Genomic DNA, 17,024 nt, shown 5'->3' with positions numbered 1-17,024 from the left:
TAAATTTAACTTTACTCAGTTGAATTTACGATTGGATTTCGCATTACATTCTAAAGGGTGTGATACCTACACAAATTGTATCTATACCTTATTTTGTGTTTCATTCAAATAAACATATCTGTATACAGAGAGTATTTGAAAATTATACATTACTGGAAAATATGGTAGCGAATTATATTATTACGTATATATATAAGTGGGAAGAATAAAAAATAGAAGATACTAAATCAAATAATGATGTACTAAAAATATAATAATATAAAATAAACTCAATACGCACTAGTGATAATAATAATCCATTTATAAATACAATTTCAATAGCGATTCAACTGATTCTTATAGTCCAATAAAATTTTACGCTGCTTTAAAAATAACATTCGATATCCATTTTCATTCATTCAATAAACATTGGGAACAAAGTGGACGTTATCTCAATATTTCGAGGTCAGAACACAACAGCATATAAATCATAAACAAGTTCAAGTAAACAAAGGTCAACTAATATTGGCTAATCCGTACCTATTGTGAACAAAATTGAAGCCAAACCAAGCAAACTTGGTCTATTTTCGAATAGGAAATATGACGAAGAATAATTGTTCTTTTTTTAATATCACTGTTTTCTAATCTGAACAATAAATCGAATCCTACGTAAATTGACGAAGTAATTTATGTTCTAGAAGAGTTGTAAGTGGGTCATACTTTCTAGGCTAAAGTTGTAAACCAACAAAGCGTAGGCACAATGGGTGAGTAACTTCTATTGCTGGACAAAAGCCTCTCAAAGTTGGCCAACATTATCTTGCAATCTATGTTTCTCTTGTACTTGTAGGTTATCTCTTTGTTTCAAGGCGGATTTGTCAAGGGCTTTTGAACTGAGAGGTTAGATGTCCACTTCTAAGGATAATTGTGTAATAGGGTGTATCTTTGTTTCCTTGATTTTATTGCCTGTCATTCATTACGTAAATCTTTTGTCATGATTGTGCAATTCTTCAGTTTTACTTCTACAATAATTATCATCATTTTATGAAACTTGTATTAGGTATATTATATTAACGTTTGATTAGTCTAAAATATGCTTGTGCATATACCGAGAACTGCTATTTTAATTGAAGACTCAGTAATTTAAGACAGTGCACTGTCTGCTTACTGCAGTCATTAGTGGTTCTGTCTATTTTATAAAAAACAACCTCCTACTGTTTCTTGTACTAGTACTAGCTGACGACACATGGAAGCGAATAAAACGGAGCCACTAGCGTTTTGTTTATTCATTTTAAAGAACCCTCTATAACTTTAAAAGTAATTTTTCGTTTTACAAAAAAATACTCTCATTTTACGATACTTAAATTGCCTTTTATACAACATACGTTACCAACAATTGAAAGACTTGTATCAAAAAAATATGAATCAAGAAATGAAAATTAGAAAACGCTAGTGGCTCCATTTCTTTGCTCCCTTTGGACTCGTCACTACTCCAGTCGTCACATCTGTCTAATTAATATATTCTTTTGTTTCAGTCTACGCTAGCACAATGGCGAGTAGCGTTCTGGGTGTGCTTCGCAGTGTTGGTAGGCACAAATGTAATCTACTGCATTTGGGCCGACGGCAAACAGCAATGGTGGGATGACGTCAGACAATTCGGTTATCCAGAAGGCTGGAAACATGGCCCATTGACCAGAGACACCGTCGAACAACCAGAATCCGTCAGACTATCAGATCACAAAGCCAGTTCATCATGATTAAGTAGAAAAAGACAATACCCAGTGCAACTAGTCAGTGATGAAATAACATAATAAACGAATATTTTTATAGTACAACTTACAGTGCCTTATACTCTTAAGTTCTCATGAACGTAATAATAGTTATAGACGAATTTATAATCGAATTGTTTCTTATAATAAATCTCCTTTTTTAAAACTTTTGTTTGTATTATTTCTCTAACAAAACAGTATTAAATTTGCTTTGTTTTGTGGAAAATTGTAAAGCTTATTACTTGTGCAGTACTCTGAAATTAATAATGCGCTTGCAGACCTTTGCTTATTGTTTCATTACCAGAAACACTCATTGAATTGTAAGAGCCTTAAGCAATACACTTGCATTTTGCACCTTATTGGAAAAAATAAGAGTCTATTTAATGTGTACACTAGCGAGAAAAATTCAGGTCAGCGGCGGTAGCCTGTCAGTCAAAGGTTCGTCACTCGTGTTCACATATTGGTGAAAACTGTGTTTGTTCTCTCTATGTGGAATCATATAGAGCTGTTATTCCATAGCCATTTTGGTGTTGTTTTCAAACACATCTAGTAAATTATGCATAGGTACATATTAGGTAGGTACATATTATCGTTTTCGGGTAATACGACCGTTGCGATGTGTTGTGCGAGTGATGAAGATTCCTATGCACATTATCACTTTTGTTGTACTGTATCTATGCAACATTTTTATTTATGAAACGGTATAGTATATCAAAGAAAACATTACAATGCTAATGTGCGAAGACATGTTTTTCAGCTCGAGTATCTGTACAGAATTGAAGAAGCAGACGGAACAAAATTGCGTGCATTCTGTGTCGTCTACCGCGAGGCGCCATGCAAATGACTTCGTGAATTAATTTAACAATAATCTACGACGCAAGCAAACAATATTGATACTTAAGCGTAGTTAGAATATCCAGATATAGGTATGCTTTTTTTTTTTGAGGGGGGAAAATCATCCAATGACTTTTCTCGCCTTGGGCGAGGCGAGTCTTACTGAATATCCAGTTATAAACCATGAGGGGGAAAATCATCCAATGACTTTTCTCGCCTTGGGCGAGCTAACGTTCTCTAAAGATAGTTTGCGATGAAATTACTAATACAAGTTTGAGCTTAAACTGAAACTGAATATTAGGTACGTTCATGTTGCGGTGCGTCATACTAGAGAGAAGGTGACTATAGATAATGTTAGTCTCAAACCATATGCCACGGAAGGCAATATTTTTTGTTACTTTATTGGTTCTATAATAGTACTATATGGTATTATTGTGAGTTTTAACATTGCGACTCAGTAAATTTTGTCATAATTAATGCTAGAATGAAAGAAAATCCAGTGAGCATGAATATTAGGGTGGTTTTTCACCAGAAATGTGCTATACCATGTTGTTGTGGATGCGTTTGGCTTCCACCAGGTACCAATCATATTCTTTGGCATACATAGCTTAGCACTAATGGAAACAGACTCAGCTAAGCTTTGTTTTTATATGGAAAGATACGTGCAATGAATGTGTGCTATCAATACATCGCATACGCGAGCTACGCATCTTCCTCGCACAGGTATTTTGCGGCGGCGTATCTTCATAGCACATCTTACTTGAACAGCTACATAGCTTAGTAGTAGTGGAAACGGTCACATAGTTACACAGCTTAGCTATTACATCTTCGTAGTATAGCTATATAGCTCATCTCTGGTGAAAACGCGCCCGTATAGGAAATTAGGAACTAAAGCTTACCAAGAAACTACTCCAACACAAAACTTCCAAAACTACCTACTTACAATTAAAATCATATTAAACTTTAAGCAAGTAATACGAAACTTTATCATTAAGGGTATAAAGTCGATAATTGTGATGAAGGTTAATTAGTTACGTCAAACCTTCTAGAGGGTTTAATGATTGAGAGCTGGAAATTAATGTTCCGTTTCGATACCGAAACTGTCGATAAGAAGTTTGCGAAGTTCGACAGTGTTCGTGTTATTTGACCCGAGAACCGTCGATAGTATCGACAAGGCAATGTTTGATTTGACCTTTGTAATATCTGTTGGTACATTGCGAACTGTCAATATCTAACGATTTCAGGTATTCATGAGACGAGCTACAACGCAAAATTCATATTCAAAGAAATAGGGTTGATGATGGGGTATGAAAATAAAAAATATAATTAAATAATATTAGACACGCATATTTTTATTTTGTCATATAACATAACAATATTTAGATAAAATAAATCAAATTTTAGAAGTGACGTCGCGCGTTATTTCAAATCGATATATCTTCAAAAGTTTTTATTTCCGTAAGAAAATAAAAAATACATGTCTAATGTTTTTAAATAATCTATAAGACGGACATAAAAGTAAAAATAATTCATTCACCTTATTGGTAAAGGTGAGTTGGAAACTATTAAAAATATCTATGCATTTTTTGTTTCCCAAATTAGGCAATCTATCAATGACTCACAAGAATCGAATCCGCTTAGATGCTGAACTGTCTTTTTTTACGATATAATAAAATATAAATCACAATAAAAAGACGACTTCAAGCACAATTATGTAATTATAATTTAAATAAAATTTCCAATGTTTCATACAATATTTCCAACTTAAAAAATACAACATGATTCAAATAAATAACAACAACAAGTAAACACATTTTAAAGAAAAATTACAAAAGAAAATACCATTGCATTTTCGTCTTTAAGTACAAACAACCACAATAATACTTACCGTTGAAGTGAAACAAAGATTCAATTGATAGAGCAATTAGGTTTAATTTTGCTTGACGGCCGTACCAGCAGTCTTATCCTACATGTGACGGTGTAAATTACTTTGGGCCAGTACATGTTTGCGAGCATGCCTCAACTCTTTGGAGGCTTTTAATACCTGAGCCTCCAATTGTTTCTTCCTTTGTCCTAAATGGACCACCTAAAATTAAATAAAAATTAATAAATCGTCACGCCTTTTATATCCAAATGGTAAGGGAAAGGTGCATATTACGGGACATAATGCCATTGCACAATGTGCACCCACTTTTATCTATTTATGTTTTATAAGTTCCATGTAGTAGGGAATAAGCCTATTGTCATATACCGCGCACATTTTCAGCCTACGTGTGAATTTTTTTACTTTGATTTTTACTACTAAGATTTTTTTCGAGAAACCGGAAAACGCCAGCTATACTTTGCCCGACCCGGTAATCGAACCCGAGACCCCATGTCCGGCTCGCACTTGCGGCCAACGAGGCAGCAAAAGTAAATAAAGTTTCATAGTAATCTTTTAAAATAAGATTTTTACACAAGTGTTGTGAACTACAATACGAAATTATTATTTGTTATTATTTACAAGACGAATGTCTTAAAATGCATTAAAAGGCGATCTGTCGTTATATTCGCCCTCCAAAAGTAAGAAGTCAAACTTATATAAAAACTCAATCAATCATAGCCACGCACAGACAAATAAAAGTTCGACATACGACAGCAGACGCTCAACGATAAGAACTCTGCTTTAGCTTGGAAACTAATCAGAGGGGCTGCAACTTTTCCAAAACTATATCGATTCTCTCGATAAAATTGTCCAGAGGATTTTCTGACGATTTTCCTAGTCCCTCGTACATCGGCATAGAGATAAACAACGCGCTGTTCCAATGACGCTGAACATAAAACAAAGCTAAAGTCCCCCTAGGGGACTATTGAAACAAAATGGCTTCAAAGTTCAGCATCACATCCATTCTTTTTAACTATAACCTCCTGCAGTAATGTTCTATAAATATCATTTACCTCGTCCAAGGAAGCTTGGAAGTCTCGCAGTAAATCTTTTCTCGTTAAGAGACCTGCTTTGAGCCTTTCTTCTTCCAACGACCAGCGAAGTTTATTGCGACGGCTCTGTTAATAAAGAAGAGTGTGAGTTACCTATTAGAATCTTATGGAAATTGCATTTTGCCAGCGCAAATACAACCTTATTTAACAGTAGTTGATTACAATCAATTACCACAAACCCATCTTGATCCACTCTAATGGGTGATTCGGAGCTCCACAAAACGCAAACTCCCAGTCAACTTCTGCAGTTAATTTAAAACAAGGATCAAGGGAACCAATTACCTTAATCATGCCGAGATCTTCTCTAGCCCTGTAAAATTCCATTTCGGCGTCCCCAAGATCACATTCGGCAAAGTCAATGACCTCGTCAGTGTGATGCATCTTCTCTCTGATGTGAGCCAAGATTTGGTTATGCTCTGTACACTTCGTGCGGTTTTTTATAAGTTCGTCTTCACGTTCTGTGAAAACGTAATTAATTTTGTTATGGCCAATTGAAAATGGTGTCAGGCTCATGAAAGGATCTTTAAGTTGTTTCGGAATTAGTTGTAATGTATTTGCGTTGTTTTTTGTTTTACTATCTTTGCATTTTTTATTTACAGAGTAAACTCAAAGTAAATGGCATACGATGACGATGTCCACAAAAGATGGCATGCAAAAATATTAACAGACAAAGGAATGCCATTCAACTCGGTTACTGGTAAAAGATAGACCTTTTACCATACATCATACAAGTTACTAATCATCTTAATAAAAATTACCTTCAATCTTAGTGTTGTAGTTCTGGTTGTCAATATTGAGCTGTTCATACTGATACACATAAAGTCCTGGGCCAAGAGTTTCCAGATTCTTCACAATAGCCTCCAGTTCAGCTACAGCATTCCTCGCTCGTATATAACGAAGACATAGAGCTGAAGACTGTTCACTCTTACGCCTTTGAAGAGTAAGGAATCTTTCTACGGTCTAAAATATCAAAGAATATTGTTGTATATCATTTAATATAACATATAAAGAGATGACCTGTATTATAGTAATTCGCTTGGACATGGATTATATACTAAAGAAAGTCGAAGTAGGTATTTGAAATGACGTCATTTACTACTTGCATATTTGACTTTGAAACCTTTGCTTTGTCTACTCAAAACATGTGAATTTTTGATGTAGATACCAGTAATATCTCACCTTATTAGCAATAGGCTTTCCTTTTCTAGAATAAATAAGACCCGACCCAGTTGATCTTTCTAGATGTTGCAACTCATCAAATTTCTTTTCGGCATGTTCCAGCCTTCCACCGTACGTTTCTTCAACCTCAGTTACTTTCTTTTTTATCTAAGTAAGGAGTATAATATATTCGTTTAATATTTTTACCATGATCATATTTAATTTAGCAGCACTAAGCCCTAGTATTTACTTTCAGTTATACTCAGTACTGGATATTGAAAAATATTACCTACTATTATCATTAAAATACATTCAAGTTGTTGTTGATCGTTATTTTCTGTTAAACGAAGCATGAAACCGTCGTAACTTTTACTCGAAAAATAACCAATTATGCAAATTATGTGTTTTTCAAGATGAAAATAAGCGTGAAATTTTCTGAATTACTTAAGAACTTTTTTGTTTTGTTTATCCTGTATTTTGGACATAGCTGAGTTTGTTACAACTTAGATCTTACATCAGCGATTTCTCTTTCTGCTTTCTCCTTCAGTTCTTGATAGGAAAGTAACTTCTGTTGGTATTTTTCTTCCATATCCATAGCGCCTTCCAACGGTTTCAAAACATGTTCGCATTTACGTTTCCTGAAAAAAATATTTTATCTAACATTTGTTTGTATTTTTTTTTTGTTAAGATAAACTATTACATGGGACTTATAACACAAATGGTGAAAAGTAGGTGTACATTGTATAGCGGCATTACGTGCCATAATGTGCACCTCTGCCCACCCCTTCAGGGATAAAAAGGCGTGACGTTGCGTTAAGCCAAGACAATACGTAGAAGTGAAAATCCACCAAAATCTGTATTGTAGAATTTCCAAACACCAGAAGGTCACAAGCAATTACCAAAATTGTTCATATCCCAAATATTTATCCACGAATAAAATAAACTGCGAAACATCGGCATTCTGCCATAGACATGACAACACGTACAGTCGCCTGCCAAACTATTATACAACTTCTTGTTTTTCTTATACAGTTCAGTGGGCTAGTATTTTCTTTCAATACAAATGAGCAATTCAGATGTTTGCGCCAAACTCGAGACGATGACTAGAAAAATAAATATACCGTCAGTTTTTATTTCATGGTTGAAAAATTTTATTCTATTCCTCCTTGTATTTGTCTTGTTAGTTGTCTTTACGGCCGCGTGCAATATGCTAGAAAGTTTATTTTCGTGACGTCATATTGTATGTTGTGTTTTATAGGCAAATGTTGCAATGCTTTCGCCTTTGCTGTGATGTTTTTGATTAACGTTCTGAAGACATTTTTATAGATAAATGTCACGTTGCGTTGTGATGCCACTAGGTGTTTTCATTATTAACTACATTTCGTTAAATACTTTTACTACTATTAGGATACTTGGTAATCTCTTTTGTGACTAGTTTTTTTGCTTCTGTTTTTTTATAGAGAATGTAAATGATTAACAAGGTAAATGTTTTTACCTACTTATTCAAGGTGAAATTGGTGACTTAAAGTTTTTACTAGATTTCATTAGAATCTAAGAATTGTATATAACTTTCACACACCGCAGACGAATACATGAAAGATAACATTTTGAAATTGGAAAAAGCGTAAAGTAAGTTTAAGTAAAATACATACTTGTAATATTCAGCAAGTCTCCGGTGTAGTATGTTATTAAGGACCTGTTGATGCTGACGTTCTAGTGTAAGCTCTCTATGAGCAGACAAATATTCCACACGATCGACATGAATCGCTGCCAATGGTGAATTGCCTATTTGCTGACTATGTTCTCTTCCTTCCTCCTCACCTTCAACGCTTTCATGGCTTACTGCAAAAATTATCAATTTTGAAATAGTTAATTAATTTTAAGTCTATACGTCTCTATTGATGGTCCTACTTCTGTCTAAATCTTATGTGTTTAATTAATGTCCAAACGTTATGATCGTTTACAATCGTTTAAGGATATCCTGAGATCAAAATTTCACTTCATTGCAGTTATACCTAAAATAATAATTAACTACTAAATCATCATCATCATCATAAACAACAGCCTATAAGTGGCCACTGCAGACCAAAAACCTCTTCTGACACGGAGAATGTTTGAGCATTAATCGCCACGCATGCTTCATGCGGGTTTGCGGTTTCAAACTTACAAGTCCAGGTTTACTCATTTATTTATTTATTTAAAGTAAAATAGTATAACATTACAGTCTTTACACGAAGCGTCAATTACGTAAAGACCGACCCAAGCCCTCCTATATTTACACATACAACTCTGCCGGCCAGCTTTACTGCTCTAATTGTGATCGCATTTTTAAAACTAAGTTCGGTCTGGCCAGTCACATCAGGGCCCACGACAGGAAATAGCTTCTCTAAGGTCGCCGTTACCGAAATCGGTAAGGAGTAGTATATATATATACACCAAAGCGTTATACATTTCATATTATTATACATTATTTATTATTCCTCATTATGTTTTCTTTCGCCGTATGTCAATAGTGTCTAAATAATCTTAGAAAGTACAAGTAACTCGGAAAATGTCACGTTGGTAGGTTTTGAACCCGAACAACAACCTTATGCATGAGAAGCGGGCGTCCTTAACCGCGGGCTACCACGACACACGACTACTAAATAACCTAAAGTAACATGGTTTACCGGAGCCTATGTATAAGGTAGACACAATGTATTTGCATAAGTCTTTTCTATAATCCAAACGTTTCTAAAGAAACGATTCCATTTAAATGAATGTCATAATGAATTAACTTACCAATGGATTTTGTAGTAGTGGAACTAGAGCCGCTGCTACCCACTTCTGGCTCATCAACCAAAGAAACCTTATGTTTGGCGTCAGTTTTAGATTCAGTTTTAACGTCAGCCTCAACAACAACTACACGTTCAGCTTTCGGTTTTGCTTTCGTTTTTGGTTCTTCGTTCTTTTTATTTTCCTGTATGTAGGTACATAATGTTATTATTGTCTAAAAATACTAAAGCGTATATTGGTAAGGTAGTCAGCAGAGCTTAGATCGGTGAAAATATTATTGGGTTCATAGATTGAGGAATTTTTAATAACAGTAAAATCTTAAAGATGTCCTTTTTGCAATTTAGCGATATTAAACCCACTTATAGCTGGCAAAAAGAGTTAGAATACCTTGAAACATAAAATACTACAACACGTTGAGAAGTTGTAATACATATTATAAGTACATAGAGGATAATAAAGTCCTTCAACTCCTATGACTAACAAACGTTGATGTAAAAATGAATAAAACACAGTTTCACATGAAAAAAAAAATGAAATGAAACATTAGAGACAACGTTTATTACTCCAGGCAATGATATCATTTTTGAATCATCGTAAAATGAAATTATGCAAAGAACGTCACTGTAGTTCTTAAAGCTAAAATCGTGGACATAACAAATGCTAATAAGGGGACGAGTCTCGAGGGAACGAGTTCGTGGGTTCGTGCAAAGTTCTACGAAAGCAAACGTTACCGTTGACGTAACAATTCGGTTGCATGCAAACTGTATCAAGTTAATTAAATTGAAAGGGACGAAAATGTTAAAGCGTACCTTGGTTCCAGTCATATCGCGTGCTTCGTTTGAATTACCCGACTTTTATTGATCTTTGGTTACAAGTTACAACCCAAAATTATTTCAATCCGTTACTGTCTTCCCAGCACAACATGCGAAGACTGTTGAACGGTTGCCGTGGTAACCAATAAACGAGTATCGAACGCTTTCAAAGCTTTGATGCCAGTTGCAGAGATGCATGACGGCATGAAAAATAAGGTTTTATTTCTTTTTTCGGGGAATTTGTTCGAGGTTTTTTACAATGAAATTGGTAAATTCGTATTATGAATGCGATATTATTTTATCGTGGGGCGCTTTCATGTTTATTCACCGGTTTTCCACGTTGGAGTAAAAAATACGAGTTTGTTTTTTAATTTGTAGGTAAATACAAGCTTTTCCTTTTACACTGTCGGACTTGTTTGATGAAGTATTTCAGACGACTCAATAGTTTTTAAGTACTTTAAAAATACACAACAAAGTGTCTCTTGGGTTTATAAATAGACTGAAACTGAACTGTACGTGTTGAAGTGTTTGATCAGAGACGCCGATTTTTCGTCTTAAGGTCACTTTAATGTTACGTTTGAAGCGAAGATTTGAAGCATATTTAAGCAGCTATTTGAAAATATGGATAATTAATAAATGTAAAATAACTTAATTTTATTGTCATAGGGCAGAAGACAAGGCAAGAAAATAAAAAAATCTAATTAGTTCTTCAATTACCTACCTAATAAATATTTGGATTTAGTTTTTTGTCTTATAAGACAACAATACTTAGATAAAACGGAGTTAAGTTTAGGAATGGGAGGTCGTTACCTCATATTACTCTATAAAATGTAGTAAATCGTGACGTCACATGATATTTCAAATCAATGTTTTGAAAACTGTATTTAATTTTGTAAGAAAATAAAAATTACGTGTCTAATGTTTAAAATAATCTACCACACCCTATTATACTTTATCCTTTATTTTTTTACATACTTACATAACCTCACGCTTATCGTCCATGGGGGTAGGTAGAGACGCCAATGAACGCCAGAGAACGCCAATTGCTACGAATCTTACATACCTCTTTCGCTTCATCAACAGTCATCAACACTTTATTAATTTTTTTAGACTTAGCAATTCACAATTTGGTATTATTTCCAGTACCTATACGATATGTAATAGCTTTGTGCCTTATATCAAAGGATTAACAACATAACCGACGAATATAACTACGTTTATACTATAAGATTTGTGTTACACCTCTAACCACAGGCTGTTGGTAAGTATCCTTACCTTTGGGTTTGATTTGTGCCGTCCCCAGATATTTGAGGTCGGCAGAACTTTGTTTTGGGTACCTGTCTGTAGATATAATAGTTATATTTTGATGTGGTATCTTAAGGTAGCCTCTACATTCCTTCTGGCTTACACCTTGATTATATACCTATAAATCTGATAATTCTACACAATGTCACAGATTTTTATTCTCAAGAGGATTTTACGGATATGGCTGAAACTAGTTAATACAACTTCTTAGTATACACACCAAATTGTTTTATAAACTAAAGTATAGTATTTCAGTGAGTCACAAAATATTTATAAATACTAATACTTATGTTTTTGAAACAAAATACATACATTTTGTACTTCTTTCTTTACTTTATTGCCCTACACAAGGATTTTCTCCTGTGTCGTGAGTGCGTTTACAAACATATAAGTGCGCATGATACCCAGACTAGAAACAACAATTTGCGGATGACACAAAGAGTTGCTCCATGCGGGAATCTAGACACACGGCAGTGTGTCCGCCAAGTTCGAGCAAAAAACCGACACACCGGCCGTGGGTTATATTACACGAACCATTTCGGGCCAAGTTCGACCCACCTATAACTCAAAATCTATTTTATCTACGCATATGAAATTTCTAGTATCTGTCGAGATCTACTTACTTATCTAAAATACAAAATTTCATTAATGTACCTACTGTAGGTCTTGAGATATTGACGTTAGAAAATCGCTATTTTTACTATACACTCACTGACTGACTCACTCATCAAAAACCTAGACCACTTCCAATGGTCGTATTGACTTGAAATTTGGCATGGAGGTAGGTCTTTAGGTCAAAGTAAAGGAAAAAATCTGAAAATGGCCAAGTGTGAGTCGGTTTTAAAAATAATGAAGGTGTAAATTCATACCCCTAAGGAACTAAAACAAAAAAAATATCTATATATTCCAATGGTCGTACCGACCTAAAATTCGTTACGAAGGTTTGTATTTAGTCAAAGTAAAGTAAAATAAGAAAAAAATAAAATAAACCTTACAAAAATAAATGAAATCCCACCCAAAACATAAATGTGAAAGGCTGCCAAGTTCGATAATATTGGAATGCTTCGCCTATAAAAGAAGTGAGATCTAAATAAGTACCAAGTTCCATACACAGACCTCAGTTAAAAATGATATAACTTGGCAAGTTTTAATAGAAAATTATATACTTGACTCATTGCGTTTAGTAGGTTTATAACAAAGTGTGTGAAAACTTGCCAACTTGTTATATCATTTTTAACTGAGGTCTGTGTATGGAACTTGGTACTTATTTAGATCTCACTTCTTTTATAGGCGAAGCATTCCAATATTATCGAACTTGGCAGCCTTTCACATTTATGTTTTGGGTGGGATCTAATCCACTCGTTGCACGGTAGCCAGTTGCCCAGCCACCGCGCCAACAGTGTACTGCACTGTGTAGTATATAGCAGGTACTTCGAATCTTTTCTTGAAGTCTATTCATATAAAATTAAATTTAATAAAAGCTCAAATGTCCAGTCCCTAATTATAAAAGATCGTGAAATATTCGTCTTTGTTTCTTTCGCACTGAAAAAAATGCGAGAGGCATCATTTTACGAACAAAAAAAAAAGCGACAACAATTTTAATTTTAACTGACATGCCGAAGATTTATTTTTGTAGACTTTTATGTAATCTGCGAGCTAAAATACCGGTTTACGTTGTTCCAAACCTTGATGGTGTTATCTTTACTCACGTCATTTTCGTTGCGTCACCTACAGACTTGGGAATAACGAAAGACCTTCGAGTAGACGGAAAGACCAGAAGACCGATAGACCTTCGGGGCATCAACTCTTGACTACCGGATTTTCCACCAGCGGCTTTTTTAGGCCACTGACCTCTGCTCACGTTGGCAGTGTCACAGCTCAGCTCTGGGCCGCTGCCAGACTTTCGACAATGCTGATCCTAAAATAACCTCGTCGAAAAGTTAATACGACATTTTTTCTGTTGTAAAATGTTAAAGACTGGGCCGCAGTTCATCAATCCGAGACGTTACTTCAGTGCAAACCAAAACATGAAGCCATTTTTAATTTTATTCATAACATTTTGTCATTCCTGCGTAAACATGCTTTAATTAAAAGATGAAACGTTATTTCGTATGGTTTCTTTATGATAATTTTTGTAAGCAGAATAAACAGAGCGGTGCTATTGCATAGTTCGAGATATAGGAATAGATATTGTAAGGTTTTAAGGTAAGTATTTCGATTTCGAATTCAGTTGTCTAGACGCAATGTCTAGTTAAAGATAATTGGGCCGTCTGCTCACTTGCTATTAGATGTACCTATGACTATTAATATAACTGGCGTATTGTGATTTTTCCTTTGTTACAGTTGTTAGATATATTTACATTACAATGCACCAATCTTGTTCCAACGTACCTTAGAGTTGTGTTAGAGGAAATAAATAAACTTAAAGTTTGAATAATTTATTCAATAAAAAAGAATTTTATATATAAGAAGAACATACATAACATCAATACACACGATAATGCAAATATAATGGAATAAACAATACCACTCTTCAGGACGCATTCCGTAACTGTTTCAACTCACACTAAGTTCACTCCTAAGATAGCGTTTCTTGCGCTTCCCACAGAACTTCTATAAATAAGTCCCCGATGTTTAGACTATAATGTATTTTATGTCCCGTTGGTCCCAACTCGACTTGTTCTTATATGGATACAAATTCCACTAATACAAATATAATTCTATCTTAGCTTCGTGTTTACGCAAAACTGAATATGAGTTTCACCATATAATATTTAAACTAATTACGGAAATGATCCTTACAAACATAATGCATTATAAATATAAGTATGACTAGAATCAAGTTACACGTAGTCTCATGGCAGCATAGTAAAAGTACAACATATTTACATATTAACGCAAAAGATTACGCATGGTTGAATTATAAAAAAACCGCTATTTTATAACACGATGTACGTACGTTAACTTCGTTAATCCTATAAGTCGGAGGCGCATAAAGTTTAAATACGTTTTTCACATAAAAATATTGCAAGCCGGTAATAAAAAATGTCGCAATAAAGATTATTTTTCCGTCGCTTATAAGATTAACAAGGCGTAATAATATAAACGTCACGATTAACATTCAGGGTGTAATTAAATTCAAGGTAACAGAATCAGTCAAGAATCGTCTAAAAGCTGAAACTGACGTTGTGTAATTATGTTAGTGATGCGACTCAAACCGAGTCCCAGCTCGAGTTAATCGGATGAGCTCATTGCAGCTCGTGATCGAAAGCGATTGCTCCAACGAATTTCAGCGTTCTCGAAACCAATCGGGCGTAAGAGCTGAATCCATCGAGTACGAACGACTTTGAAAAGCGACTAGATGCGGAATTATCTGGTACTGACAATTTATCAGCAATTCCATCTTAGTGAAACCAGATTTTTAGATCTTTAACATAGTTCGACAGTTCTTTTCGTTTTGATGTTCGTTTTTTACAAAACGGTTAGAATTAACTAACAACAGTAACTGCCACACTCAGAGTCATTTAATGCTTACTTAAACTATTCCTTAGTAACGATTTTGTATGGAAAACAATTGCTAAGGACTGGGTTAAGTAACCATTAAATGACTGAGTGCGCGAGTGAATATGATTTCACTACGAATAAAATTCCAAATCAACGAATCGAACAATTTTGAAATAATATTCTAATGGCAAAACATCACCCGGGCCGCATCACTTAGTCTTATTTTCGTAGAATACATTACATGGAAGACTTGAACATAGTTACAGCTATTGGTCATTTGAGCACTGTTCAGTAAAGATTTGAGGAAGCTTTCCCGCGACTGGAGATGTCGCGTGACATTGATGCGCTGGAAGCGTCATCGGCCGATGATTGTTGGTTCGTCAGCCATGGCCAGCTCGTCTGTGGCTGCTTTATCACCTTTCCTCTTACGGGAGTACCAGAGGAAAGAGGCAGCGGCGAAGAGGTTGACAAGAACCACGAACCAGGCCAGGAAAAAGCTGATGTTATAACTGTGGAAAAAAGAAGTAATAAGTGAAAAGAAAATATGGGAATAAAGTCACGATTTGCTTGAAATGTCTGTACAAAATTCAACAATGGAATGCTTTCAACGCAAACTGATAATACTCGTATAAACAATGGCCGGTGTTGGCCGCACTTTACATGCGTTTGGCCCGATCGTATACAAACGTCCATCACGGCAGTTAGTAATACGTCAAAAGCATGGCATTGTATGCGGGAGCAATAGGATAAGGAATATATTTTGCAGAAGACATGAGAATAGAGTGCTATTAGGACCGGATCACACATATATGCCGATAATAAGGCCACATCTGCAAAGCTTCGAAGAAATGTCGTCTTTAAATTGTAAAGTAAGGATCAATACCATTTGTAAAAAGCACGTGTACGTATACCTATATGTATGTAGGTATGTATGTACCTTTATAAATTGAATGAAAAATGTTTCTGAATGAAGACGTTTCTTGAATAGCAAGTAATGTGAAATTCTTTTCTCAAACATTATTTTCATGTTGATATATACGCGACTTTGTTCTAAATTGAATTCGATAAATATGTTATTTACAACGAAAATGGTCACAGAAATAAAACCAGAATAATTTTATTATGAAACCAATAACTTACTAATGGTAGGCACGATCTGGATAGACGAACTTCACACTCTTCTTCATATGGTCCACTGAAGACATCATTACTTGCACAACCACAAATGTGCATGATGCTGGAAAGACAGAAATAGATTTAACAAAATCAAAATCACCAATAACGTTAATGAAAAATATGGAATAGAAAATACGTGAACAAGCATCGAAACAAGAAATTAAACTAGCATTACAAAAATGCAGTACAAAATTAACACTTTCTGTCATCTTACTGGGAAAACTACAAGATAACTGCAACGTCACGTCTTTTATCCCCGAAGGGGTAGGCAGAGGTGCATATTAGGTGCCATATACAGGGCACAATTCCAAACTCCGTGCTACTACTGAGAAATTTTCGAAAAACCGAAAAAAGCCCAGTAATACTTTGCCCGAACCGGGAATCTAACTCCTTGCATTTGCGACCACTCGACCAGCAAAGCAGTCAAATCATTTTCAATTGGATTAAATTACTCTGAATTACTTACTGCTAATGAAATGGATGCCAGCGGCAAGACGCTTGAACATGTACCGAGGGTTGTGGAAGGTGTACACGGAGAAGCCACAACCCATTGCCATGACGAATAAGCTGATGATACCAAAAGATATCATCGTCCGTACGTAATCTGCACAAAAGAAAAAATATATTAGGACCAAAGGAAAACTATGATTATTTTATCCAATTATCGCTTGACGCAGGTTTACGATTTCAATCTAATTATGGTTCATTATTTTATTAATGGAACTATAAGTATATGTAC

General features: G+C 34.9%; 3 protein-coding genes and 1 long non-coding RNA gene across 6 annotated transcripts in view; 1 reads left to right on the top strand and 3 right to left on the bottom strand.

Annotated features, from left to right (window-relative positions):
* The window catches only part of LOC118264290 (putative inorganic phosphate cotransporter), a 51,177-nt gene extending 49,266 nt beyond the window's left edge, over nt 1-1,911 (top strand). For both annotated transcript variants that reach the window (XM_050704988.1, XM_035576755.2), the window contains exon 10: nt 1,512-1,911. In XM_050704988.1, the coding sequence (XP_050560945.1) occupies nt 1,512-1,733 (222 nt within the window). In that variant the 3' untranslated portion in view covers nt 1,734-1,911. The remainder of the gene's footprint in view (nt 1-1,511) is intronic.
* LOC126912527 (uncharacterized) overlaps nt 1-12,954 on the bottom strand; it is a 109,912-nt gene extending 96,958 nt beyond the window's left edge. The window contains exon 1 of the long non-coding RNA XR_007707246.1: nt 12,722-12,954. This is a non-coding gene — a long non-coding RNA (uncharacterized LOC126912527). The remainder of the gene's footprint in view (nt 1-12,721) is intronic.
* Nucleotides 4,279-10,432, bottom strand: LOC118264387 (coiled-coil domain-containing protein 96). Its single transcript, XM_050704998.1, has 9 exons — nt 10,298-10,432; nt 9,495-9,672; nt 8,366-8,555; nt 7,228-7,351; nt 6,735-6,881; nt 6,314-6,515; nt 5,838-6,013; nt 5,517-5,621; nt 4,279-4,665 (listed from the first exon to the last, which is right to left on the bottom strand). Exons 1-9 carry the CDS (start codon nt 10,310-10,312, stop codon nt 4,546-4,548), a joined length of 1,257 nt encoding a protein of 418 aa, XP_050560955.1. The 5' UTR covers nt 10,313-10,432; the 3' UTR covers nt 4,279-4,545.
* Nucleotides 12,955-14,027: 1,073 nt separating the features above from the next.
* Nucleotides 14,028-17,024, bottom strand: part of LOC118264487 (uncharacterized) — a 36,582-nt gene continuing 33,585 nt past the window's right edge. For both annotated transcript variants that reach the window (XM_035577006.2, XM_035577008.2), the window contains exons 5-7: nt 16,752-16,889; nt 16,250-16,346; nt 14,028-15,618 (exon numbers count right to left, since the gene is read on the bottom strand). In XM_035577006.2, coding sequence (XP_035432899.1) covers nt 15,465-15,618; nt 16,250-16,346; nt 16,752-16,889 — 389 coding nt within the window. In that variant the 3' untranslated portion in view covers nt 14,028-15,464. The remainder of the gene's footprint in view (nt 15,619-16,249; nt 16,347-16,751; nt 16,890-17,024) is intronic.

Source organism: Spodoptera frugiperda, chromosome 26, assembly GCF_023101765.2.
Source record: "Spodoptera frugiperda isolate SF20-4 chromosome 26, AGI-APGP_CSIRO_Sfru_2.0, whole genome shotgun sequence".
Lineage (NCBI taxonomy): Eukaryota > Metazoa > Arthropoda > Insecta > Lepidoptera > Noctuidae > Spodoptera > Spodoptera frugiperda.
This window is presented reverse-complemented; position numbering and strand designations above follow the sequence as displayed.

What these genes read in the sequence shown, in the direction of transcription:
- LOC118264387 (XM_050704998.1), bottom strand. An exon ending in AGACTTGCTGAATATTACAA is followed by an intron (nt 7,352 to 8,365) that starts GTATGTATTTTA and finishes TATTTTTTTCAG; the next exon opens with GAAACGTAAATGCGAACATG. An exon ending in AAGATCTCGGCATGATTAAG is followed by an intron (nt 5,622 to 5,837) that starts GTAATTGGTTCC and finishes CTTTATTAACAG; the next exon opens with AGCCGTCGCAATAAACTTCG.